Source organism: Anas platyrhynchos, chromosome 14, assembly GCF_047663525.1.
Source record: "Anas platyrhynchos isolate ZD024472 breed Pekin duck chromosome 14, IASCAAS_PekinDuck_T2T, whole genome shotgun sequence".
In the NCBI taxonomy this organism is placed as follows: Eukaryota; Metazoa; Chordata; class Aves; order Anseriformes; family Anatidae; genus Anas; species Anas platyrhynchos.
This window is the reverse complement of record NC_092600.1, coordinates 5,684,615-5,709,300: the sequence shown is the minus strand read 5'-3', so window position 1 is coordinate 5,709,300 and position 24,686 is coordinate 5,684,615. Positions and strand designations below refer to the sequence as shown.

At 53.6% G+C, this 24,686-nt stretch overlaps 1 protein-coding gene across 1 annotated transcript; it reads right to left on the bottom strand.

The window, feature by feature from the left end:
• Positions 1-8,208: 8,208 nt before the first annotated feature.
• Positions 8,209-14,270, bottom strand: LOC101792344 (neuropeptide Y receptor type 2). Its single transcript, XM_005029679.6, has 2 exons — positions 13,971-14,270; positions 8,209-9,634 (listed from the first exon to the last, which is right to left on the bottom strand). Exon 2 carries the CDS (start codon positions 9,597-9,599, stop codon positions 8,436-8,438), a length of 1,164 nt encoding a protein of 387 aa, XP_005029736.3. The 5' UTR covers positions 9,600-9,634; positions 13,971-14,270; the 3' UTR covers positions 8,209-8,435.
• Positions 14,271-24,686: the final 10,416 nt, after the last annotated feature.

Below are 24,686 nucleotides of genomic sequence, written 5' to 3'. Positions count from 1 at the left end.
AACAGCAATTAGAGCTGCCCTGCACGGGCATACCGGGACAGTGAGAAGCCAGCACTGCCCACATTTTGCTGGTCTGCAGGGAGAGCTGTTTGCTCAAGCACCTCGGCGGAGCTGAGGCTGCAACCTCTTCCACCAGCACCTCTGGATCAAGGAGCAGGGCTCCAACTACTGCCTGAAGTTTTTTTCTCTGGGCATGTTTGCAGATGAAATGGGGTAAGGAAATGAATACTGCACTCAAAATGGGGATGGAGAGTGCAGAAAGCCACCAAGTGGCACAAGAAATAGTCCTGAGGTTGACTCGGAGAGAGACACCAGCTTCTTTGGGAAAGGCAAGTTTGGACACAGTGACCATCCATGGTGTCCCATCAGTTATGTCACTGCACCCTGGAGCCACGTGTGTGCTTATGCTATGGTCATACCCAGAGCTCCACACAAGGCAAGGCTCACAAGGGGCAGAGCTCTGCAGGACCGGTGCCACTCGCAGGGTAAAGTTTGCTTCACGGTGGGTTTCGCCTGGCAGGGTTAGACTGGTGCTGCAAAGTGCTGCTGCTTTCACCCATATAGAAACAGCCGTCGATGAGTCAGAACATGGAAATAGCTCTGCTGTCAGTGAAACAAAGACCCTGGGCTCCTGCCACAGTGTAGAGGCAGCCACTGTGTTTGGAAAAGAGCAGTTCCCAATTATGCATTCCAGTATACATGATTGCTCCAGGAGCCAAACATTTCTGCAGAACCCTTCTGCCTCCTTCAATCCTTTTGTTTTCCTGCAAAACTGCTGGCTATTGAGCACAGAAAGTCCAGAGAAGAGCAGCAAGAGCAGGCAGAGGTACAGCAGATGAGCCCTATGAGAAAGAAAAGGAAAAACGGCTTGCTTTAGTCTGGAGATGGTGGAAAAGGTGCGTAATATCCTTTAAAAAGATAAAGGTGTAGTAGAGAAGATAATAAATTCCTAACCTTGTGTACCAGGAGACAAGAGGTAATGGATTTCAGTAAGGGAGGTCTGTTGGTTAGATATTGGGAAGGGCTCAGAGCAGACCGAGCAGGGAGTGCGTGAAATCTCCATCACAGGAGCCTCAGAAGAGAGGAGGCACCCTGCAATCAGAAATGGTTTAGGCAGAGGAGTTCCAGGTCTCTTCAATTTATTTCCTATGATCTTTTCTTATACTATTCTTACAGCATGCACCTGACTAAATACCCCTGAACGTTTCCCCGCTGTCTGAGAAATCTACAAGAAAAACTTAAATGGCTGCATTTCAGGGAGAGAAGCTCCTACCAGTCTGCTCGGGTTGTGCAGATTAGCTCATGTCCTTTTAATGACATAATTGCAAAGACCAGGACTTCCAAACAAACCGCTGGGTATTAAAGGCCCAGCTCCCACTGATTTTGCTTGAAGCCAATTGGAATTTCACACAACGAAGGCCTGCAGTGCCAGGCAGATTTTACATAGACCGACAAGCCCTGTGCTCTAGTAAGATGTCTTTGTTGCTGCAGCATTCTTGTGTTCCTACTCTTCTTCAAGCAGCAGACAGATTCAGTCAGTTCTTGCCATGCTAGTTTTGCTACGTTCGCTCTGCTTAATTGGGTACTGCAGGGCTGTCTTGGAGAGTTGAGATCTGCACTTTGAAACCACTCGATTCTTTTATCTAACCTAGGAAACAGAAATGGGATTTCGCATAGCAAAGTTGTCAGTAACAAAACTGGACCCAAAACGCTGAACCACTGCGTAAATGCATTAGCTGGGGTCCACTTACTCAGCCATCTGCTGAGTTCAGCCCTGGAGATTAGCTCCCAGCAACTGAAGCCCTAAATTATTGTTTTAATAATCACGTCTGAATTCCTGTCTGAAGTCAGCCACTACGGCAGAAAGAAAGTCAAATTTTGCCCTGGCCTCGCTGCCTGGCTTTGCTCTGAAGGTCAGTGCCTTTACCTCCACCAAGCCCCCAGGCCCGAGTGCCTCCTCCCTGGTTTTCACAGGCAGATCTCTTGTCAATTCCTCTTTTGAAGGTTTTTGTTTCTGGTGCTCCAATCTTGGCTGACAGGAATGCAACCATGCTGTGTGCCGATTGCAGCTGGCAGGTGGATTAGAGCACATTCAGATGGCTGTGAAATGCCTCTGTGAGACAGAAATGGCAGAACAATGGATTATTTCACCATGAAGAGCCCAGAAAGTGATGCAGACAGTCACGTTGAGGAGACAAGCTGAGGAGCATGCAGACATAAAGCACTTTTTCCTTCCATCAGCCCCAAGAGCTCTTCCCAGCTCAAAGTTTTGGGGACTTGCTGCCAGTTCTCTTCCTCCTCAGCCAAGCTATTGATTTCTCCGAGGTGCAGGATGTTCTCAAATTCTTCCAAAATATGTGGGAGCGACAGTTGCCGAGTAACAAAAACTTGTCACTCCTTTCCTGAAATGCACAATTCTTCACAATTCTGCTTTGTAGAACGGACGGATGAAGCTGCGATTTAGACACTAGTTGGGGGTCAGGATCACTTGGATCTCAGCCTTGCCCCTGGATAAATCTATCAGGTCCAGAGTTCAAGGAGAGGTAGGGATCTGCTGCCCTTGTGGCTCTGGCCTTCGAAAACAGACCTGGGGATGCACTTCATGCCTCACTGAGCTGACTTGTTCACGGGACTTAGGAGCAAAATTCAGCCCTTTCTGATATTTGTGGGACTGGACAAGATCCACAGAAGAGTAAATAAGATGATCAGGAATTAAGAAGCTGCCTTAGGGGGAAATGGGACTTGAGCTGGAAGAAGAGAGGTCTGGAGAAGGAAGATAGCATCAAGCTGTACAAAACGAAGAAAGCAGTGGAGAAGCTGAATGTCCAGCTGCTGTTCAGCACAATGCTAGAACGAGAGGGCATTTGCTGAAACTAGCAGGGACAGGCTTTGACAGATAAAAGCAGTGCTCCTTTACAAAGTGGGCAGTGAGCTTCTGGAACAGGCTGCCACGGGAGGCTGAGGAAACAGCCGGAATGGTCAGGGAGGGATCAGAGAAATTCGTGAATGAAAAGCCTAGAAATGGACAACAAATGGTCTGGGCAGGGCTGTTCCCCCTAAGATCTCTACTACAACAGTTGTGGCTGCTGCTAGGAGTATGAGGGAATGGACCACCAAAGTGGCAAAGTTGGCACCCATTCCTAAACATCTGTTATTGCCATGGTCTAAGACAGAATACAGGGTACGATGGATCCAGATTTCCTCTTTTTTCTTTCTTGTCTCTCTTTTAGTAGAGGCCCTGTTCTTCCTGCGCCGTGGCAGAGTTCAATCCCCTTTTGATGTTACTCATCCTGGTCCCAGCCGAGCCAATAATCTACCCCGTGTTTCATAGAGAAAGACATATTAACCTCAACATTTCATCCAGGGGCACATCCTCTCCTTAATAGCTTGAAATCTCGTTCTTTGACCCATCACCCTTCTGCCTTCCACACCGCAGCGAGACGCACCTTGCAGCTGAGCTGCCCTCCCGCCCTGGGGACAAGCAGCGTCTGAGGGCTGGTGGCACATTAGCAGAGTGGCTGACACATTAGCAGAGTGACACGGCGACAACTCCATGCTCACGCACTTCAATAAGCTAGTTAGAAACAAAAGGGTTTCTCCTCTAATGTTCACAGTCCTTGCTGCCACACTGGAGAGGACTGAACTAATGAAGGTCTCCTCCTGTGAGCTCCATGAGGCGTCCGCACTATTCCTCCTATACTCATTACACTGAACAGAACATAGACCAGAAAAAGCATTCTTTGCTGGCTATAAATCATGAGTGACACTAAGGTATTGCCATTAGCAGCAGAAAAATGCTTTCCTCCCACAGCCTCATTCAGCCCCATATTCATGTAACACTTTGGCAAAAGGTGCTGGGGTGTCTGGATAGAAAATTAAATAGAGGTTGTGTTGTCTGAAGATAAATTGGTACCTCCCTTGGTGTGTGTGAGTGACTTTGTCTTTTTCTGATTTGTCTTTTAACTTGCAAAACACTGAGACTAGAGATAACGACGAGCATTAAAAACCTATCCTACTTCCCCTCCCAGGCCCTCCTGAACAAATCCCTCCACTGAAATGAGCTCAACGAGAAGATAAATGTTCTGGCAGTAATATGCAATATTATTTTTGGCACTTGAAGAATCTCAAGCTAGATAAGGGAAAACTGAAAGGAAGACAAAGCTTTGCTTTTTCCAATGCAAGGGACCAAATTCTGCTCACCCATTCGAACCCAGAATCCTTTCCTTTTCTGGATTATTGCAGTCATTTCTGACTTTCACCACGTTGGCTGATCCTGAGGCCTTGTTTAAAATCCAGCACATTCAGAGACCTGGTGAAATCACACAATAGCAGAGCTGAAAGACAAAGGCGTACAAAGAAAGCTCCAACTCTACAGCTCCTGCCCAAACAAAAGGCTAATTTGGTTTCAGACCGGGTTAGCCGCAACAACAGTAAGATTAACACCTGATACCCAGGGAAACGCTGAGCTGTCTGTGACCTCCTTCAGCAGAAGGGCTCTCCGGCCCCTCTCATATCAGCATATGTCAGAGGAGCTGCTTCTTCCCCCTGTCTGCCCGTATTTCCCCACAGAGCCCCTGTGAAAGGCTCAGAGCAATGTTTCTGCCGACACACTGGTGGGCACGTTGAATAAAACATGTGCCATTTGACATCGTTCGCTTGGGCTTCCGTGGGTAAGGGGAGAGGACACACGTTACTGCAGGACAGAAAGGCACCAGGGGACAGATCTGGCCTTCATCCAGCGGGATGGAGCACGGGGTTGTGCAGGAGTGTGCCACGTCTGTGACACCGACAGAGCCCCGACAGAACAACCCCGCTCACCCCGCATTGATCTAAACGCCTGCTGTATGTATTGCCTTAAGCCAAGGAGAAATAAAAACCCCAAACCTGTGCTCTCTGTACGAGCTTTAGCTTGTTACCGACATATCTGCTCGGGAAATCAGCTGGGAAAGGATTCTCAGAGCAAACTTAAGTGTTTCAGAGGTGAAATTTCCAGCGCTCTGAGCCTCAAGCACAGCCTCTGCTCTGCAAATGTCAGCGTGCTTTGTCAAGCCTGGAAGCCTGATAAGAGACCTGGGGACTCCCGAGAGCTCTCGGAGCAGTCAGTAATAAGGAACAGGTTACCGGTGGTGCCGTTTTTAAATGGCAATGTTGCGGTGTCTCAGCTGCTCTCACGTTCCTCTGGCATGTGAGTGACCATTGCGTGGGGTGGTTGGAGGCACCCCGACCTGTGGTGTCGATTCCAAGTTAATCATCTGCTAGCAGCCAGTGACAATTAAGAAATATCCAGAAAGAGATATTTTTATAATTCAAGGACTGTATGATGTCAGGAGGGAGGGTGGTCTAGCACGAGAAGCAGGGTGTTTCACGGGGAGCTCAGCACCTCTCCTAAAGGCTGTGAAGTGTCCCCAGGCCAGCTCAGCCCAGCAGCATTTCCAGAAGGGTGACAGTGACAGTCAGGAGGCTGAATGAATCTCCTCCTAGAGGAGATTCTTTGGGTCACCCACACTGGCTTCAGACAAGCTTTGAGGAGGCACTCAGCCCTGCGGTGAGGAGCCTGGCTCGATGGGGACTCACTGATGTGCCTTTGGCTAGGAGCCGGCAGTGGGAAGATCCCTTTGACTCCAAGAATATCTGTAACTGCTAGAGGATCTGCCCTTGACACCAACAGAGCAGGGTCATAGCCTGTCCTCAGCTCTAAATAGTTCGAAAACTTACAGTGCTGCCAGCCTTTGGTTTCATGGAAGTGTCCTTTTGGCAGCAAGGACATCTTTAGCGGGGAGAAAATATTTGGGGAAGCTTCGTCTCCAACAGATTTTTGTTTCATGGAACAGATTCGTTCCTCTCTTCTATCACAAGTCTATAACATACTGTTTATTTGCCCACACCAGCCTTTGGAAAGAAGCTTTGCTCCCTTTCTCTTCTTTCTCTCCACCTCCCCTTGTTCCCAGTCGGACAGTGGGCAGTAGGGCTGCCTCCCTTCACTAGGGCACCGCGGCTCTCCGTAGGGACACTCATACACAGCTTCGAGCTGACTTCCCTGCCTGCAGTGGGTGTGGAAGGATATATATTCTTCAAATCACAGGGAAAAAACAGCAAGAAATCCATTAGTAAAGCTGCACGAGTGTATAAAATAAAGCAAACAGAACTTTGCCGTTACACTCCAATAAATAGTTTCTCCTTCTCAGTTTTCTCCAGCATAAAAACCCCTCTGTTCTATAAACGCCACTGCCAGTATTTATTTGAGAAGAGCTGGGACCTGTTTATTTATTTATCCATATTTAGTTGAAAGGCCTGGGCTCAAAATTAAACAGCCATTCATAATGTCATTATCTGCCCTGCTCCAGTCAGATACCGTGTGTGGTGTCACAGGACAAAACCTTTGGCAAGGCCCTCCAAGAGCAATTTAGCTCCTCATCCATCTCTGCCTGGCAGCGTGATTGGCTCCCAAGCTTGCATTGCTGAATGTGTTGTTTAACTCTGACATACATCATTGAGTGTTAAATCACTTTCTGGAGCGTTTATTGGTAATAGTTGAATTCTTTCCACTCATTTAAGCTGCTTTTGAAAAAATAAACATTTCCTTGTACCTTGGAGTGCGATGGAAACACAGGGAGAGTTGCTTGGGAGGTTGGGTTGTAGACTGACCAGTTCCTGAGGTGAGGACAGAATTTACCAGTGCTGTGGAGGAGAATATTTCCTCCAAACATCAGGGTGGAACAGCAACTCCCAGCACCACCCCATGGCACTGCACGTGGGGAAAGTTTATTTGTGTCCCGGTTCTTCCATCATGTCTGTATCTGGCCTGTCAGGAATCAGGCAACTCTCTTAGTGAGACACTGACTTCCTGGCAGGATCTCCAGAGATCCTTGCACAGAAAAATGTGCTGTGATGTGCAGAACCAGGTGCCGGGTCATTTGCCATCTGCATGCCCAAGCAGGGCAGGTTGCAGACCCCGTCTGGCAGCAATCCCCCTGGAAGGAAGCAGAGAGCACTTTCTTGTGCTTATTTAGGAAAATGGAACGGGGAATGAGACAAAAAAATAAGCAGAGAGATTAAATTCATCTAGCGTGGCAGCGGGAAGCGAAGCTGGAGAACAAGAGCCAGAGGCAGGCCAGGCTGGGAAGGAGGCAGGAGAGCAGGGTTTGCAAACAAGCCCATTGACAGCTCATCTCTCGAGGACTCCAGATGTGACAGCCCAGCAGCCTGCTGCACTTGGTACTGCGAGTCCTCCTACCTCTTGTCCTTGCTCCACTGAAGACCTAAAATCCAAGTTTTTCTTTGCTTTTTATCTGTAGTGAGGAGGTCTGCTGAGTCCCTATCCTGCATCTGGGAGTTACTTTCCGATCTGATGAGCCCTGACTTTAGAGGCAACACCAGTGACGAGCTGCTGAGATCACAGTAGCAATCAAGCCTCCTTTGATGGCAGAGCTAAAAATACGCTCCCCAGCTGACAGAGCCTCGGGGAGGAGAACACAGAGTTTGGTTTGAAAGAACACATCTTAGTCTCCAAACCATCTTCTGCAAGAGGACACCACCTTTGCAACAACCATGCAAGTGGATTACTTCTCTCTTCTGAGAAGAAGCACCCATGTAAGACCCAGAGCACCTCCAACCCCAGAAAGAGAAAAGCCTTAAAACCCTCTGAGCACTTTGGAAGATGCTGTCACCAGTGTGGGTTTTTTTCCTTTCCTATCTGTCCCTCTGCCTGCTCTGCACATGGGCACTGGCTAATGAATATCAGCTTGTGTGTCGTGAGCTGTCACGCAGGGGTGTCCCCAAAGCCTTGCTTCAGCACTTGCAAAAGAAGCTGCGGTAAGTAGCATCACTGCCACCTCCAGGGCTCCCTGGGGACAAGAGCTCCTCCCCTGGGCTGCAGGGAGGATTCGTGCAGGTGCTGTGCATGGATCCTCTATGGCCCAGCTCCATCCTGCACCCTCCTGCTCCCCTGCCACGGCCCTGGCAGCGATGGCCCCGAGCAGCCCGTGTGTCCCGGGGAGAGCAGGTCTCCCTCCCCTCGGAGGCATTAGCTAAAGATGGATCAATACGGCTTGAGGCTGGGAGACGTACAGACAAACAAGCATGCACGATAATGGTTCTCCATCATAATGTGTCGTGTCAGGGGGTAAAAGGTTGAACAGCCCACTTTGGCAAATGGAAGTGGCTAAAAGGGTGTATTTTGCTGGCTAAATGGAAGCTCCCTCTGTGATTTTTCATGCTTCTGCATGCATCGCTTAAACACAGAGAAAGGAAAAAGTCATTTGTTTGGTCAGACAGAAATACACCAGATTTATTGTACTGAGAGATACAGGGGGGGTATTTCCACGTGGCTGCAGTAGCTATAAAGTTTTGGCAGCACAAAAAAAAAAAAAAAAGGCATTCACCAAGAATGTCTCTGGGCTCTGCCAGCCTCAGTCCCGGGGGTGCACATCCCATCCCTAAACCTCTGTGGGCAGCGGCCCGTTGCCAGCAGACTGCTTGATGCTCCCGTTTAGGGTGTTGGCCCTGAAGATGTACGACCTGCCCCTCACCGAGCCCTCGGTGTGGAGGCTCTCTGGCTTGTCCTGGCAGCGGAAAAAGGTGAGGAAGCCGTTCCTGTAGTTCTTGTTCATCCATCCGTACAGCAGGGGGTTGACAAACGTAGAGCACATGGCCCCCACGTGGAAGACAGTGTACAGGAGTTTGTATTCATGGAAGATAAGAACCAGATCAAGATCAATGGCGAGCTGGAATATGTGGAAGGGGAGCCAGCAGACTGCGAATACCACGACTACCATCACTAGCATTTTGGTGGTTTTCCTCCTCCGGCACTGGTTTTCATTCCTAGAAGTGGGGCTGACGTGGTTTTTCAGCTTGAACCAGATCCTGGTGTAGGCATAGCAAATAACTGCCAAAGGGAAAACGTACTGCAGGAGGAGCATGGACAGGCTGTAGATGGTGGCATCTCTGTTGTTGCCAGAAGGCCATTTTTCTGAGCAGACTGCCATTTTGAGGTTGATGGACGGGATTTCCTCGTAGCGGTACTCCCTGAAGATGGCCAGAGGACCCGCTAGGACCGCTGCTGCCAGCCACATGATGGCTATGATGGTGAAGCTGAGCCTCTTGGAGATCCTGCTGTCCAGGTGGAAAACGATACACCGATACCTGTCCAGGGCTATCACGGTGAGAGTGAGAGTGGACACGTGGACGCTCAGGGCTTGAGCGTAAGGGACCAGGTGGCAAAGAACAGCTCCGAACTTCCACTCGTCCAGCAGCGTGTACACCAGGGTGAACGGCAGGCAGAGGGTGTCCACCATCAGGTCTGCCAGGGCCAGGTTCGCTATGAAGAAGTTGGTGACAGTCCTCATGGTCTTGTACTTCACGATGATGTAGATGACCAAGGAGTTGCCGATGAAGCCCAGCAGGATGATGAGGGAGTAGGCAGCAATCAGAACCACCTGGACCCCCAGGATCTTGGTGCTGTCCATCATAACGCTGCGGGACCCGGAGAGATCTTGGCTAGGGGTGACAAAGTCCTTGGTGTGCCAGCCCTGCGGCAGTTTCTCCTCTAATGCTGTCTTCTCCATGGCGAGGGTGCTGTTGGCTCCCTCCAGCAGTCCCATGCCTGGCCTGGGCCCTTCAGTCAGGAGAAGGGGGGCTGGAACGTAAGCACAGCAGAAGTGAGAGCAGGGGAGGCAGCAGAGCATCACAATAAGAGCTGAGACTCCAAGGGCATCTCCCACACAGCATTTTGCCATGTCACAGCACCAGTGACATCCTCCTGCCTGATGTTTACCCCATATTCTTCCTCACACCGAATGGCCTTTCACCTCTCTGACACCTTCTGTTAGAGCCTACCGTCAGATGGACGCCAATTCCTTAAGGAAAATTCAGGGCTCACGTTACTTGTCACGAGTTTCTGGGAAAAAAGCCCAAAAAAAAAAAAAAAAGCCCAAACGAGATAGGGCCAGACTGGTGGGCCCTGGAAAGATCGCCTGCTCGTGGAGCCCCTCCACATGTCTCCTGCTCCCTCAGGCTGGGCTCTGCAAACTAGAGAGCTGATTCAAACACATAAAAAATTTGGGACCTCCTGGGGCTGACAGAAGAAATCAATGATGGTGTCAGTCATCTTTGATGAGATTTACTTCCCTATAAAAACGCCCTGAGTCCTAATTCCTTAAGAAGCAGGAAAGCAAACCAGACACTCTCAAATTCAGGGTGCTCTCCTCCTCCTCTCCAAAATGCACTCTCTGCAGATTGTGCGCCCAGTTTGGTTCGGTTTCTTGTTTCTCACCTCTCTAGCTGACAATACCTGTTGCCCCATCCCCACACAAGCATCCCACACTGCTCCAGCCACCCAAGCCAACGCAGGCAGTGGGTGTTGAGATTTTACAGGGAAGCGCAGGAGCCGCAGAGCCGCACAGGGGCAAGCAGCTGGAGCTGGGAACGAGCCTCCTGCAGAGCTGCTGCTGAGTGTCCAGGCACAAACATGCCCCAGAGCCAAAGCCAGCCAGCCTCTCACCACACCGTGTACAAATGCCTGCACCAACACAGCTTTGGGAGCCAGGAGTGGCTCAGCCTGGAGCCCGTGGCTGGTGTTTGGTGCCGCCGTAGTGGTAGGGCTTTTGCTCAGTCCAAACACAGCAGGAGAGAAGCCAGCTCTGCCACCAGCTCCTTCCAGCCTCCACGTCTCAGAATTTCTGCTGGGGTGCATGGTGGGCACGGCCCCCTGCACCTTCCCCTCATGCACACCACGTCGAGGTCAGAAGTTGCACCATGACCAAACGGGGCTGCCCACAGAGCATCGTGTTTTCTGTGATGGAAAGGTGCAATTCCCTGCTGCCCCTGAGGAAGGGAGGGAGACAATGGGCTTTAACGAAGCTGGAAACTGGGGGCCTGGTCACCTTCTCAGCCTCCCTGAGGAGTGAACTGCTCTGGGTTTTTCCCAGGGGTGACAGGAGTTCATCTGACTGGGTGCTGGTGGGCTTCCCACAGGTCTGTGCCCCACAAGCTGAATGTTTGAGGACAGCCTGTCCGTGGGAAGGGAGGATGCTTTACCACACTCTGTGCTGAGCACATCGCATTTAAGCTAGTTCTTTAAGCAAATAGCACAAAATGATGGTGGCAAGATGGCAAAGGAGGCGGCAATTACATCGCAAAGAACAATAAATGGCTGCGTGTTCTCTCCTCGTTCCTCCGCATGGGGCTGCGATCCCCTGGGAGCTGCTCCTGGAAGCTGCTTGCAGTAGCCTGGCCCTGTCCATGCTGCCTTTCTCCTGCCCTCGCCATGCCCCCTGGCTTGCCAGACTTGCCAAACCCCAGCACCAGCTGGCCACTTCATGCCAGCAGCTCCTGGGAGTGAAGCTGTCAGCTCAGACACCGTGGAAACAGAGCCCAGAAAGCTGCCAGCAGGGTAGGAAGGAGGCTTTGAGCTGCAGAAGGAGCAAGAGGGCCAAAGGGCTGGTGAAGGAAGCAGAACAAGTGCAGGGTATGCTTTCAGTGGCTGCACTTCCCCTTTTTGCTCTCAGGCTGGATTTCTACGCCTCCCAGCTTGCCCAGCCTCATTTCATCGGTCACTTCTTATCCTCTTTTCTGTGTCTTGCCCGTCCCGTTGATCTCTGGTACCCGTGTCTTGGGTGCTCCCTTCCCTCCGTCCCCACTGGGCTGCCAGTTCCCACATCCACATCTCGGGCTATTTCCTTCCACTGGAGACTGGCAGCTACCCACCATCTGTGAGGAGCCAGGAACACCATGATTAATGGAGCCGTTTCGCTTCCTAACAAAATGGCCTTAATGGAGTTATTATTTGATTTGGTTTGCTTTGTTGTTTCTTTTTCCCCCCCCTTTTTTTTTATTTTTTCCAAAGGGGAACTATTAAAAATCAATTAAGGCATTTTAATTAAGAATCAAAATGGTAATAATAAGTGTTCCTCCTCCGGGGGCTGCCTGGCGGTCACAGGGATGCTGCCGGAGCGGACCGAGGTCTGTTCCAGCCGGTAATGGAGGTGCAGGCTGCTGCCAGGCACAAGCTGCCATGCTCGGCGGGCCTGCCAGCATGGGTGGAAAATCTTTGGAGCTGAGAGCCAACTGCTTGTGGGAGAGCAGAGCAGCAGAGCAAGACCAGGGGGAGGCAGAAATACCACCGAACCCAGAGTTCGCTGGTTTAAATTCCTCTTTCTTGTCCAAGCTGTGGGACTGGGGTCATGAAGGCAGCAGGCATGTGGTGTGGGGGCATGGCGTGGAGGTAAGGACAGAGGTGGCTCTGAGCACGGCCAGGAATCGTGATCCTGCCACGGTTATCACTGATCGGAAAGGAGGGAGCAGAAGGAGTCAGGCAGCCTCTGCTCCCTGCTCCAAACCTGGCTGGTGACAGCCACAATCTCCTTCTCCAACAGAGCTAGAACGTGAGGCCTGGGGCTGATGGATGTTTCCACGGCCTGGCTCTGCTCCACGCTGTACCCTTTCTCCAAAGCATTTTGTCTCCACGAAGCCCCCAAATCTCCAGCAGCCCGCTCTGGAGCATGGGCTCGTCTCATCCAGCAGCAGTCAGGGCCCATGGCGAGGAGGCCTGAGACCATCCCTCCTTACCACAACCTCATCACCCCCTGGGGACCTTCTGCTCAAGGAGCAGCCATTTCCAGCCCCGTGCCCACAGCACACACACGAGGGAGGAAACCACAATAAATGGAGATGTGGAGAGGCCAACCGGCCTGCCCAAGGCCTCACAGCGAGCCCGCAGCAGGGCTGGGCATGGAGCCCAGGTTTGGTAACTCCGTCCTGTGCTCACCGCCAGAGAGGGCTCGGAGTCCCTGGGGCTAACTGGCGTGGCTGAACAACGATCGCAGGAGCTGTGTGAAAAGTGTGAGTGATGGAGGGGAGGGGGTTTCACCTCCTCTGTGTGGTGTGCTGGTTTCAGGGCAAGTGGCAGCTCTGGAAGGATATCCCAAAGGCAAAGAGGGGATAGAAATCGTCCCGGGCCCTTCCATCTCCAGAGAAGGGGAAGTTGCCCTACTGTGAGGTTCTGGCAGAAGGAAGACCCTCTCACCTGGCCCTCATCTGCTGCAGTGTCATCAGTTGTCTCTCCAGAGTGGGCCCGCTGGTGCAGAAACCTTATGGCATTAGACAGGCACTGCCACCCCTGCTGCCAGCAGACCCCGGGGTAGGACTGGCCCTGGGGACGAGGAGATGCACAGGGGCTTCTGTGAAATTCCTTGCCAAATGTCTGTGTGCCCCACAAAAGAGTCATGAAAGACTCTGAAGGGGACGAGGCAAGGAGGGTGCTTTAGACACTTGGCTCAGGAAGAGAGTCAGAGACAGCCTGGCAGGAGGAACCTGGTTAAAGTGGGGAGCCTGGTGCCTCTGGAAATCCGGGGAGCATGGGGTAGATGAGACAAGGGATGGGATGGAGACAACAACCCCACTAACAGAGCAACCAGGGAGCAGACCCCATATCCTGCTTTGGGACAGGCCAGAAACTCAGTTTGCTGGTGAAACGCAGGCTCCAGCAGGACGGTGAGGAGCTCTGATCAACACTCAGCATGCAAGGAGTGCCGAAAGCAAGCCAGCACCGATTCCCCCCTGCAGCCCCCTGCCTCTGGGGGCCGGGACCCCTGGCAGCGAGCCGAGGGCTGGCAGCGTGTGGGACCCCAGCAGCAGCACCCAGGAGCTGCCAGAGGTTTGCAGGGAGCCACGAGGAGGCAGAGTGCAGGGGGGAGGAGGGTTTAAGAGCCAAGCACCTCAGCCCCACACCTGCAGTGCTCTGTAGCTCTACCTGCCTGGTTTTGGCACCCCCCCCGGAGCAGCCTGCTGCTCAGCATCCCCCTTCCCACGCTCCCTGCTTCTGCTCCAAAACTGTGTGGGTGTTCCTGGTTCACTTTCTCTCTATCCCAGCCCTCAGGGTTGTCAGTCCCTGGATCCAGTCTCCCAGGGATGCTGTCGCTCGAACCACGCCGCGTGGCCAAGAGCTGGCCCCATCTCAGCCCTCCCCGACCCACCTGCAAAGGCCGGAGCGTCCTCCTCGTTCCTCCCTCGCTTTAGGGTCTCATTGCTGGGACGCCCCTCTTCGTCCTCTCTGGGAGTCAACCTGTGGCAAGGGGGGCGAAAAGCACTTTTCTGCGACTGTCCTCGGAAAGGCAAGGAAGTCAGGAGAGGATCCGGGCTGCTGGAGGGTGCTCCATCGCCGGGGAAATTGTTGGCACCCTGCTCCGAGCAGCCTCCTGCGGGGTGAGTGACAGCCCCCGTCTCCCCGAGCTGGATGCTCTGTGAGCTCCTGAATGAGAGAAAGGCAGGGAGCGTGTGTTTAACAAACAGAAATGGAAAGGGGGAGGGAGCCTGCTGCTGCTGTTTATACAGTGCTCAGCCACTGAGGGGCTTCTTGCATCGAGGAGAGAGGAGCTTTTCCACCACATCCAGCTCCCTCTCCGGGGAGATGTGGTGGGAGCTGGAGGTCTGCAGGCTCCTGGTGGTGCTGCTGACCGGGGTGAGCATCCATCCACCCCGTGCTGCAGCTCCCCTGGGCTCTGACCCTGCTTGGGATTGAAATGGTCTTGTCTGGGCTGGGTGCCCCCCATGCAGCAGGGGGGCTGCAGGTCCCACAGCTCAGCAGAACCACCACAGCCTCCCCACAGCCACCCCTGCTCCGTGCTCATACAGCACCCACAGGAGCGGGCTGCTTCTTGGGGGCAAGGCTTTAGTTACTTTTTTGATGCAAATAAAACTCATTTCGAGAAGTTTTAGCCACTTTGGCAACAGCTGGGGCTGTTCCAGAGCCAGATTCAGCGTGGAGCTAGGAAGTGGAGTGAGTTTCTATTTGAGGGTGCTCAGCACTGCCCACACACCTGGAGCAAAGGGAGGCAAAAGCAGCAGCAGTGTGTCCAAATCTGCGAAAACCAAGCTCGCAGGAGCCCAGGCAAGCATCCTGCAGCCAGCACGGGGAAGCAGGAGAAACAAAACTCCCCACCTGGCCAGGCTAGGAGCTGCTCCCCGAGGCTAGGGAGGAGGACGCCTCTCCTCGCCTCCAGCAACCACAGCTGGAAGTTCATCGGAGTTTTGCTGTTCACCCCCGCAGTGAGCTTTGTTTTCCTTTTCTTTATGAGAACGCAAACCAGGAGGGATTCTAGCCGACTTCCTCCACCACAAAAGTCATGATACAGCAAGGAAAAGCTCTGATGGCTCAGCAGAAAAAGGAGGCTGATCCATTCCTGAAACAAGCCCCTCTGACAGTGGCACTTGGACCCAAAATTCAGACAAAGCTCCCTGTGAGTCCTTGCCTGGGAGCTCTGTGCCTTCTCCCCCTTCCTTTTCCTTGCAGCTTTTGATTGAGCTGCTCTGGATGGGGTGGAGGGGAGAGGACAGCCAAACCGCTTGGATGCCTGAGCTGCTCTGAGGCCGTGGCTGTGGCCCCGCAGTCCGCAGGGAGAGGCGCAGCACAGCTAGCATGGTGCACGCAATCCCCCTGCTCCTGGTGGACGGATTTCCTCCTCTCCAGGGCCCTCAGCAGCACACGGCTGATTTCTACGTGTGAGTGGGAGACTTTTTTCCTCCTTCCTCTTGTGGCACAAGATTTTTCTTGTCCATTCCCCAGAGCCCTTTGCTACAGCTCCCTGCTCTTCCCCTTCCCCGGGCTGCTCTGAGGTGCCTGGGGAAAAGCAATGACTGACGGGAGAGAAACTGCACAGCTCGGAGCTGTGAATCTCCATCAGGACCAGGGGGTGAATTCCAGTCATTTTTGGCACTTGGCGTTTGCTGGATGACAGCAAAGACAAAGTCTTAAATCATGGATTAGTGCAAGTCCCCGGCCCTGTCCTCTCCCACGGTCTCAGAGGTCCAGCGGAGGATTTAGCACCAAAACTGCTGCTCCCCAGCATCACCTCTTTAACCAGGATGCAGATAACTTTGTCGGCATGAGAACCCCTGTGTGCTTGGCAGAACAGACAGAACGTGGGCAGGGGGAGCTGCCAGTGCCCCCGGCAATGCACACAACCATGAAATGTCCCCCAGCGAGCCATTTCCCTGCAGCACAGAGCCGTGCAGGAAGGGAAGGTCAAGCACTCAGCAAACCTGAGGATTCACCCAACCTGCAGCTACTGAGCCGAGGCTCAGACCCCTCCGAGCTCCCCGGGAACCAGGCTCTTCCCACAGCACCGCAGACGTGGGCTGCTTGCCAGCCTGCCTAATCTCACCCAGCTACAACATAATTACTGCCAGCGGCAAGCGCTCGCAGCACAGCCCCGGGGCTTCCCAGCCTCAAACAGCAACCGTGCCCCGAAGCAAGAGGATGGGGAAATAGGAGGATGCTCCCTTGTACTGCCCGGGGCTGCAAAAGGCTCTGCCACCCTGAGCAGAGGTGCCAGGACCGCTGTGTGCATCACTTGGCCTCGTACCCTGGGGATTTGCAGACAATCTGGGGACATGCAGACGCTGGCACAAGTGCCCCAGGAGCCTTGTGTCCGTTCGAGTGAGAATTGTTCAAACAATCTCTGCAGCCCCAAAGCCTTTCCCAGGGGTCGGGCTTTGATTAGGCGAAAGTGAGTCCGCTCGGCCGCTCTTTTGAGAGCTCAACAATGAATGTTGTGCTCCAGGGAGCAAAAAATGATGTCAAAAAGCTGAGAAATGGGGCAGAGGAGAGGGCTGGCTTTTCATCGTCCCATGCTCTGCCGTGCCTCTGAGAGCAGGCAGGCCCTGGGTCTGCACACCTTGCAGCAGCGAGCTGTACTCTGTAGCTCCACTTCTGTCATGAAAGGCACATTATCTGATCACTCCCAGGGAGAAATCGCTAAGAAATCTGTTACCAAGGCTTCCAGATGCTCCAGTTCATCCTGCTTCATCTGGAGCAGCAACACTGACATACTTAAAGCAGCAGCTTTTCATTTTTCCAACATCTGTTTAATTCCACCTGCATGTAGCCAAAATATTTCCCCTGCTCCTTCCTGTGGTGTCAAGCCTGTGTTTTGCAGAAGAGCCTCAGAAGCATCAGCACGTTGTGGTAACACGAAATCCACTTTTCCATTTGAGCCCTGGAGTTCACGGATGCAGTGGATTTGGGAGCCCGTGGTGCTTTGGGGAGCTAAATCAGCCACAAAGCAGCTCAGAGGTGGGAGGGAGGATAGAAAGCTGTCTGCACCCTCTCTGAATTTAAAAGCAGGTTCTCATTTCATAACCGCTTTTTGTCCCCATGTGAACATTTCTGGAATTAGTGGAGGAGCAGAGGCAGCACCAGGAACAGGGCTGTGCTGAAATACCTGACTGATCTGACACCGGGATGACAGGCAGCGGAGAGGCAGCGGGAGCACTGGGCTGGCCAGGGACTGTCACAGCCCTGCCTGCTCCAGGGCAGGAGGGGACAGGGACATTGAGGTTTCTCCATGATGAGGGCAGGGAGCTGGGCAAGAACAGCCCAAAAATAAAGCAATTAGCAGGGCTCTTGTCCCACTGAAGAGAACACACTTCAGCTTCTGGCAGCAGATTAGGACAGGGCTCATTTGATGGGGTTGCCAAGTGCTGGGGAGGGTCGGCCCCATCCAGCCCTTCCCACCCCAAATGTCCCCACGTCCACGCAGACCCCAGTGCCTCCACGCACCACGGGTGCCTTCCCTCAGCTGCCGTTTCTGCAAGTCACTGCGCTCAAAGCTTGGCTAATTTATTAGAGGGATGTTGCTTGTTGTTTGTGTACTGAGCCAGCTAGAAAACAGCTTCTGCAGAAGAGGATAATTGCAGGCAGATAAGCTCTTCGGAGCCGGGATTGCAAAAATATGATACATGGTACACCAGCGGTTGTCCAGATAAACCAGAAGTCTAGCTGAGTTTTGGGGTGGAAGTGTGTTTGCTGGCCTGTCACAGGCTCCCTGCCTGACTTTGGGCAAATCGGGCTGTCTCTCAGCTCCCTGCAAGTACAAGAGGTGATAATAGGGGATTACATGCTCCAGGGGGCTGGGTGCTCGGAGGTGCAGCAGGACAGCTGCGAGATGCTCTTGCTGCCCTTGGGGATTTCTTTCCGAGTCACCCACATCACTTCGGCAGTGATGAGAGCCGTGTGTGCTGCAGCCAGGGTCTTGCCCTCCTGGGATGGATGCTCGTAGTGCCGATAAGTTACAGATCTGCAGCAGCCTGGCACTCCGGAGATGGCAAACCACGATGCACGTGCCAGGCTGTGACAGCAGGAGGGGGCAGAGCCGGGTGCGCTGATGGCAGCCCCAGCGTGAGCTCTCCCTCAGTGTCAAGGCTGAAGATGATGCAGGTGTGAAGGCAAAAAATCGGCGTACAACATGTTTTCTGTGGGTTTGGTGCTGTCCAACAGCACCAGCGTGGCAGGAGCAGGATCTCTGCCTGGTGCTGCTTTTCTACCTGGTGCGCATCCCCCCTGCTCCTTTGGGGACCTCATCGCTGTGACCCGGAGCTGTTCACTCAGCATGCTGCTGCACAAGGGACAGGTCCATGCCTGGTACAGCACCGAGGGGTTGCCCACGAGGCCTCTTGGCTCCATGTCCCCCAGAAACGTGACTCGTGAGCCACCTTCTGACACCAAACCCCTCCCCGGAGCAACAGCGGTGTCCCCAGGGCACGAGCGGAGCACGCACACGCTGCGCGGGGACGGTGCTGGAGAGCACAAAGCCTTATAAAGGCAGAGCTCCGGGTTCATCCTCCTTTCAGCTCTTCCAAGCGATGAAAAGGACAGCTCACAACCCTAATTAGCTGGGACACGCTAATACCGCTGAGCTTCCTTGGCCAGCACATTTGGCACGAGGAGTGCGGGACGCTTTCCAAGCAGCCGCTCAGGGGAGCGCGTGCCTGCAATTCATTATTCGGCGAGCAGTGTTTCCTCTCTGCCTCCGCTGAAGAGCTCAGACCAGACACGAGAGGGAGATGAGTCTGGAGCTTGCAAATCCACTCGGAAAGCCACTTCATGCTGGAGAGAGAGGAGGCGTACTTCTCCCCAGGCATTAGAGGTATTTAAGGTGCCAGGGGAAACGGAGCTTTGCACAGCACTTCCCATCGCTGCAGCACGTGGCACGCAGCTTCCCGGGGGGAAAGCCCTGCTCCTGCAGGGTGACATTACTGTGGGCAGAGGACACGCAGCCTCCAGGACACCCTGTTCTGAGGACCCAAGTGGTGTGCGGTCACCTGCAGAGCCAGCCCTGGGAGCAGGAGAGAGGGGAAGGGTGGTGGGGCCCTGGCACCATGTTTGGGGTGGGTTATTCCCTATCCTGACAGATGTCCCATGCAAGGCTGTGCCCTGGATTGTTCCCCTGGAAAAGATGCAGCTCCCAGAGGGCTTCAGCCCACAGGGCTGCTAGGGGCAGAGACAGACAGCAGGGATGGCTGCCTCGCTCTGAATTCCTTGGGTTTGTGAAGTGCTGGTTCAGCTTTCACTGGCCAGAGGTAAGAAAACGGAAGGGGAAAGGTGGAGCGAAGTGCCATGGGATGGTTTTAAATCCTGTGTGGGCTCACAGGGTGACGCCTCAGGGCTGAGGCTGCTGAGCTGCAGGTGCTGATGAGCCCACGTTTCTCCAAAAGTTTTGGAGCACAGCTGCATCTTTCTGGGATAGCAAAGCCCAAGGAAAATGCCACAAGGGATTGTTTATACCCAGAAACTCACACTGTGCCTGAAATGCTGCACTTAGAGATCTTCTTCTTCTTGCAGGGTCTTCTACAGAAAAATCCCTTGGGTTTTGAAGACAACGTGATGGTAAATGAGTTCTCTCCATCTCCACTGAATGATTTGAAGATTTTCATACGTGACATCTGGGGGTGCTGTAGCAAACTGGGCTCTGTGGCCACCTTTAACGCAGGCAATGAACAGAGCAAACGGCCTGGAACCAGCCGGGGAAAAGCAATCCGGGGATGTGATGTGACCGCAGGGCTGGATTTCTCAGCTGCTGTGTGCTGACCGTGGAATATGGATGATAACCCACAAAAAACTCGAGCACCTTGAGCAGCCAAGCCTGTCCAGCCAATTTTGCAGGCTGAGTTCATGACGACCTTTCCCACATCCCTGAGGTCTGAAACCCCAAAACCAAATGCCCATGTGCTTTGGGCTCTGCAGAGGCAGCTCGAGGTGTCTGTGAATGCTCAAAAAAACCTCACTGTGAAGCAGGCATCTGGGTGCAGCAGGGGAGCATCGCTGAGCATCCTTCACCCAGGGGCTGGGTACAGGGCTCAGGCATGGCCCATCCGGGGAAAGCTGAGCAGACAAAGCTGTTTTGGCCAAACCTGTGCTGTGTGTGGAACATCAGAGGGGTTCGTGCACAGCCCAGAACAAACAGGCAAACAAGCGGCAGCCAGAAATGTTAATATTTGCAGAAAGCTCCTGGTTTTGGCGCCTGGGCGCAGGGAGCTGGAGGATGCGGGTGGAATGCAGGAGAGGATTCCTGGCTGCCAGAGGGGCAGCGTGGGGAATCTCACATCTCAGCCTGTCGGGGTGCCTGGCAGGCCAGCTCGGGATGGTTTACACGAGGAGTCCTGGGGAGAGAGGCCGGGCTATGAAGTTCAGCAGCCCCTAGGAACTGAGCTATTTGAGCATTCCTGGATAAAAACATCATTAAGCAGCGTTCATCCTCCTGTGACTGTGTTCAGCCCTCCCCAGAGCTCAAAGGCTCAGAGGAACCCCGGTCCCGTGGTGCAGAGTCCCTCCATGTAGTATGGGATGGACTGCTCCATGCTGACCCCAGCCCTCCTCCACGAGCTGCTGGTCCCAGGAGGGAGAAAATGACACCGACGGTGCTTTCATGGCATGCTAGGGATGGTTTGAGCCTGTTCACCACCTCTCACCATCTCCATCTGGAGCTCACCTGGACCGTGGTGAGCAGTTCATCTGGGTTCTTGGGGCCAGACATCTCCAGAGCACGAGGCTCCGGGCTTGGCAAAAGCGCGGTGTCATTTGGGCCTGGGAAGAGAAAATATTGGCAAATAATGGCCTCCCCCTTGGTCTCCTCCAGCTCTTTATCCAAAGATATCTTATCACGGAGCATTGCTTCATTTCCTGCTTGCTTCTCTAACCAGGCCCTTTAAATCGCGTCCCCACGGCGAGGTCATGGAGGGATGCATAAGATCTGTTAATGGTGACGTGGTCATTACCTCGGTTCACCTCATCTCTTCTTCTTCACTTTTTCCTTTCTGCTTGCTCCCATGTCTTCCTCCCTCCTGGCCCTTGACAGAGCTGGCAGCAGCCAGCTGGGGATGTCACAGGTTGGTGATTTCTCCCAGGCCAGCAGCTCCACCAGTTGGGAAGAGCTGGCTCCAGGCTGGGCAAAGTGTCCCCATCCCCACCCCAAAGAGCTCATCCCCAGGGGAGCACATAGAGAAGACCGGATTTAATGCAGCTCAGTGTCTGAAATGTGGAAGTAAGGACTGCAGAGGAGTGCAAGCACTTGGGGTTTGTCTGCACTCTGCTTTGGGACAAGGGGGAAAGATGGTGCAGAGCATCTCAGCCCTTCACCTCCCTCCATCCCTAAGGCCAAGCAGTGCTGCTGACGCCAGTCCCTGCGGGGCTGAGCATCACACAAGCAGGTTCGTTGTGCAAAGAGGAGGCTGCAAAGGGTTTTGGACCCAGCCCAGGAGCTTTCTGCCAGCCCCGTCCCAGTTCATGACATCCTTCATCTCCCCAGTGCATTACCGGGCTCTCCAAACAGCGCTCTCAGGTGCCAGCCCCGAGCACGGAGCCTCCTGAGAGGAGCGCGCTAAAAAAAGAAATGAAAACATCTCTCTGCCAGCTGAAGTGAGTGCTGACAGGAGGGAGATGCCAGGAGCACTTAAACAAGAATTCGAGACCGGGGGACGCTCGGGCGTGTGTTTTCAATTGGCAGATGGGAGCCGTGCTCACTGGGAAACGCCTGCTGCTCGCTGTTAGCTTCAGATCTCGCAGCTGATGGCCCAGGAAGCTAAACGGCCATGACGAGGACATCCCCACCTGTATCACAGCTTTCTTCTGGGCCTGATGGATTAGGGAATAAGGCGCTGCTCCTCCTTTGGCTCCGAAGCCTGCGTTTGCAGCTCAGACCTACTCCTGCTGCACATCAGCTGAGCAATGCCAAATTCTGCTGGATTAGGGTAAAGCTTAAGTTATCTGGGTACAGGGGGACCTGCAGTTGGGTGTGGAGATGTGGGCTGGGGACTGTCCCCTCCCTGGGCTCTGGAAGCAGCCCCATGGCAGGACAGCACGCTGCCAGCACCGCAGGCACAGAGACATCTCCAGGCGCTGCTGGGGGCACCTAGCAGAGCACGTTCCAGATCGCAGCCCAAAGGCAATTATTGATGCTTTTACCACTGTGTGGAGACGTATAAATAATGGAGCGTGTCGCTGTGAGCTGGAGCAGGTCAGGGAGCAGCACCCCGGCTCGCCCTGGGCTGCATGTGTGTGCCTGGGCATAATCTCCAAAGCTCCCCGAGAAACGGTGACAAAGGCAGGAGTTCAGAGGCTGGACACGGATGATGAAGCCATTTCCCTCTCAAAAGGATGCAGCCAAGCAGATGATTCAGCCTCCATCCAAAATCCACCAGTTCAAAGCCGGCTGTTTCTCGGGGACCGCATGGCACGAGGAGGACACACACTGCCACAGCTAAGCAGAGGCTGCTCGGTCATCCCTGGATCCCCGTGTCATCCCCAGTGTCACCGCCCCAGTGACATTCCCATGGGGACCAGGCCAAGCTGTACAGTGGTGACAGGGATGGATTCAGACTGTGGGAAACTATCCCTGCCCAGAAGTGCTTCCTAACCCTAAGCTCCCGGGGAGCATGTGGTGCTGAGCATCCCTGTCCCACTACCACTGCGGGGACAGGAGCAGGAGGGGACAGCCAGGCTGCCTGGCTCAGCCAGCCACAACAGGTCCTGAGCCCTGAGAACAACCAGGTTGGGGCCAGCAGCGTATTTGGGCACAGTGGTTTGGGGTTTATTTGCTTTTAGGCCCAGTATCACCAGCTCTTGTGATTTTTCGCACGTGTCCACCAGTGTTTGCTGCGTGCCACAGCACCCTGGGGCCTGGCAGCAGCTACAAAGCTACAGAGCCCTGTGTAGTGGCAAGGGTTTGATACTGGAGGGGGGCAGAGGGGTGGGGAAGCCCTGCAGGATCAGTTTAGGAAGGACAGCATCCCGTGGGAGGGATCCCACATGGAGCAGGGGCAGAGAGGGATCGAGAAGGAGCGGCGGAGGCGAGGGGCCAGGGGCTGACCGCAGCCCCCATGCCCCATTCCCCTGCACTGCTCAGGGGGGAGGAGGTGAGAGAGGGTGGCTGGGGGGAAGGCGTTCTTGGTTTCTTCCCTCTGTTTCTCACTTCTCTAGCTTGTTAGTAAGAGGTAATAAATGTTATTAATCTCCCTACTCTGAGTCTGTTTTGCTCGTGATGACAACTGCTGAGCGATCTCCCGGTCCTTATCCCAACCCCGCAGCCCTTTGTGCCGTATTTTCTCCCCCTTCCCCTTTGAGGAGGGGGAGCGAGGTGGGGCTTGGCTGCCCACCCGAGTAAAACCACAGCCCCCTGGCAAAGGGAGAGCAGGGAAAGGGAAGGAGATGGGGCAGGACAGCCTGCCTGGTGCCCGTTTCCACGCTCTCACTGCTGCGCTCTGGGAGCAGTGCAAGCCCACTTTCACCCTGCAGGCTGCTTCTTTGGGAGCGTGGTTAGTTCCTGACAGCTGTAAAAACCTCTCCTGTACCTGAAGGGCAGGCAGCAAGGCAGAGGGAGCTGGGAGAAAGCAGTGGCCTTGCCACAAGGACTGAATTTGGATTCATCACGGAGCTCGGAGGGGTTGTGATGAGCCCAAGTGTTTCTCCCCAGGCTCGTAGTATCAGGCTGCCTACTTATCAGTGATCTCTGAAGCGAGAACAGCCACAAACTGAGCTTCCTTCTTGAGTGACACAGAAGTATTGAAAGCCAAGAAAGGGAGGGCTTAAGGAAAGCACAAGTGGTTTGTAGGTGAGATAAAACCGAGGGTCGATGGTTGTCTGATCGGGTGCGTCAGCACCGGCATCTGCTAGAGCATAAAGAGGCTGGGGTGCCACGGCTGGTAAAGCTGGAGGTGTGCGCTGGGGGGGATTGTTTTACTAATGGTAGAAAGGGAGGTGCATTTCAGCAAGCACTCCTCAGGGAAGTAATGAGGGCTAAGATTGCTCCTAGAGACTGAAAAAAAAAAAAAAAAGAAAAAGAAAAAGAAAAAGAAAAACAAAACAAAACAAAACAAAACATCTCTGGAAAAGTAAGAGCTCCAGTACTACATGCAAGCAAATTACTGGCATGAAGCAGCAGACCCTAGCATGAGGCAAAGTGTTTTAGGACCTAAATCTGGGATGGGGAGAGTCCTCAAGGAGCATCAGTCTGCACCTGGAAGCTGCTCTTGCTGCCATCCCTCTGGATTATCCGCCTGACCCCTTTGAGTCCGGAGGCTTTAGCCATAAGGGGTGCAGTGACATAGGTGTAATGAGACTTGAGAGCTTTCCTCCTTCTGTCACCTCCAAGAAATCACCTCGGCCTCAGTGCTCAGCCAGTTTCGCCCATGGTGGCTGGGTCCTGGGGGCTTGGTTCCACTCTGTGACAGCAGGAGGCAGGACAAGGGGTTTATTTGTGCAGCTGCATGAATTGCAGACGGTGACTGCTAATTCTCTCTGCTCCTCCCTGCAGGTGGAGAGCCTGGCTATCAGGTACATGCCTGGCATGAAAGAAGCTGATTCCCTTTTCAGGAGCTTATCTCTGTCCCTGGCTGGGACCAGGTGGGAGAGGGATCTT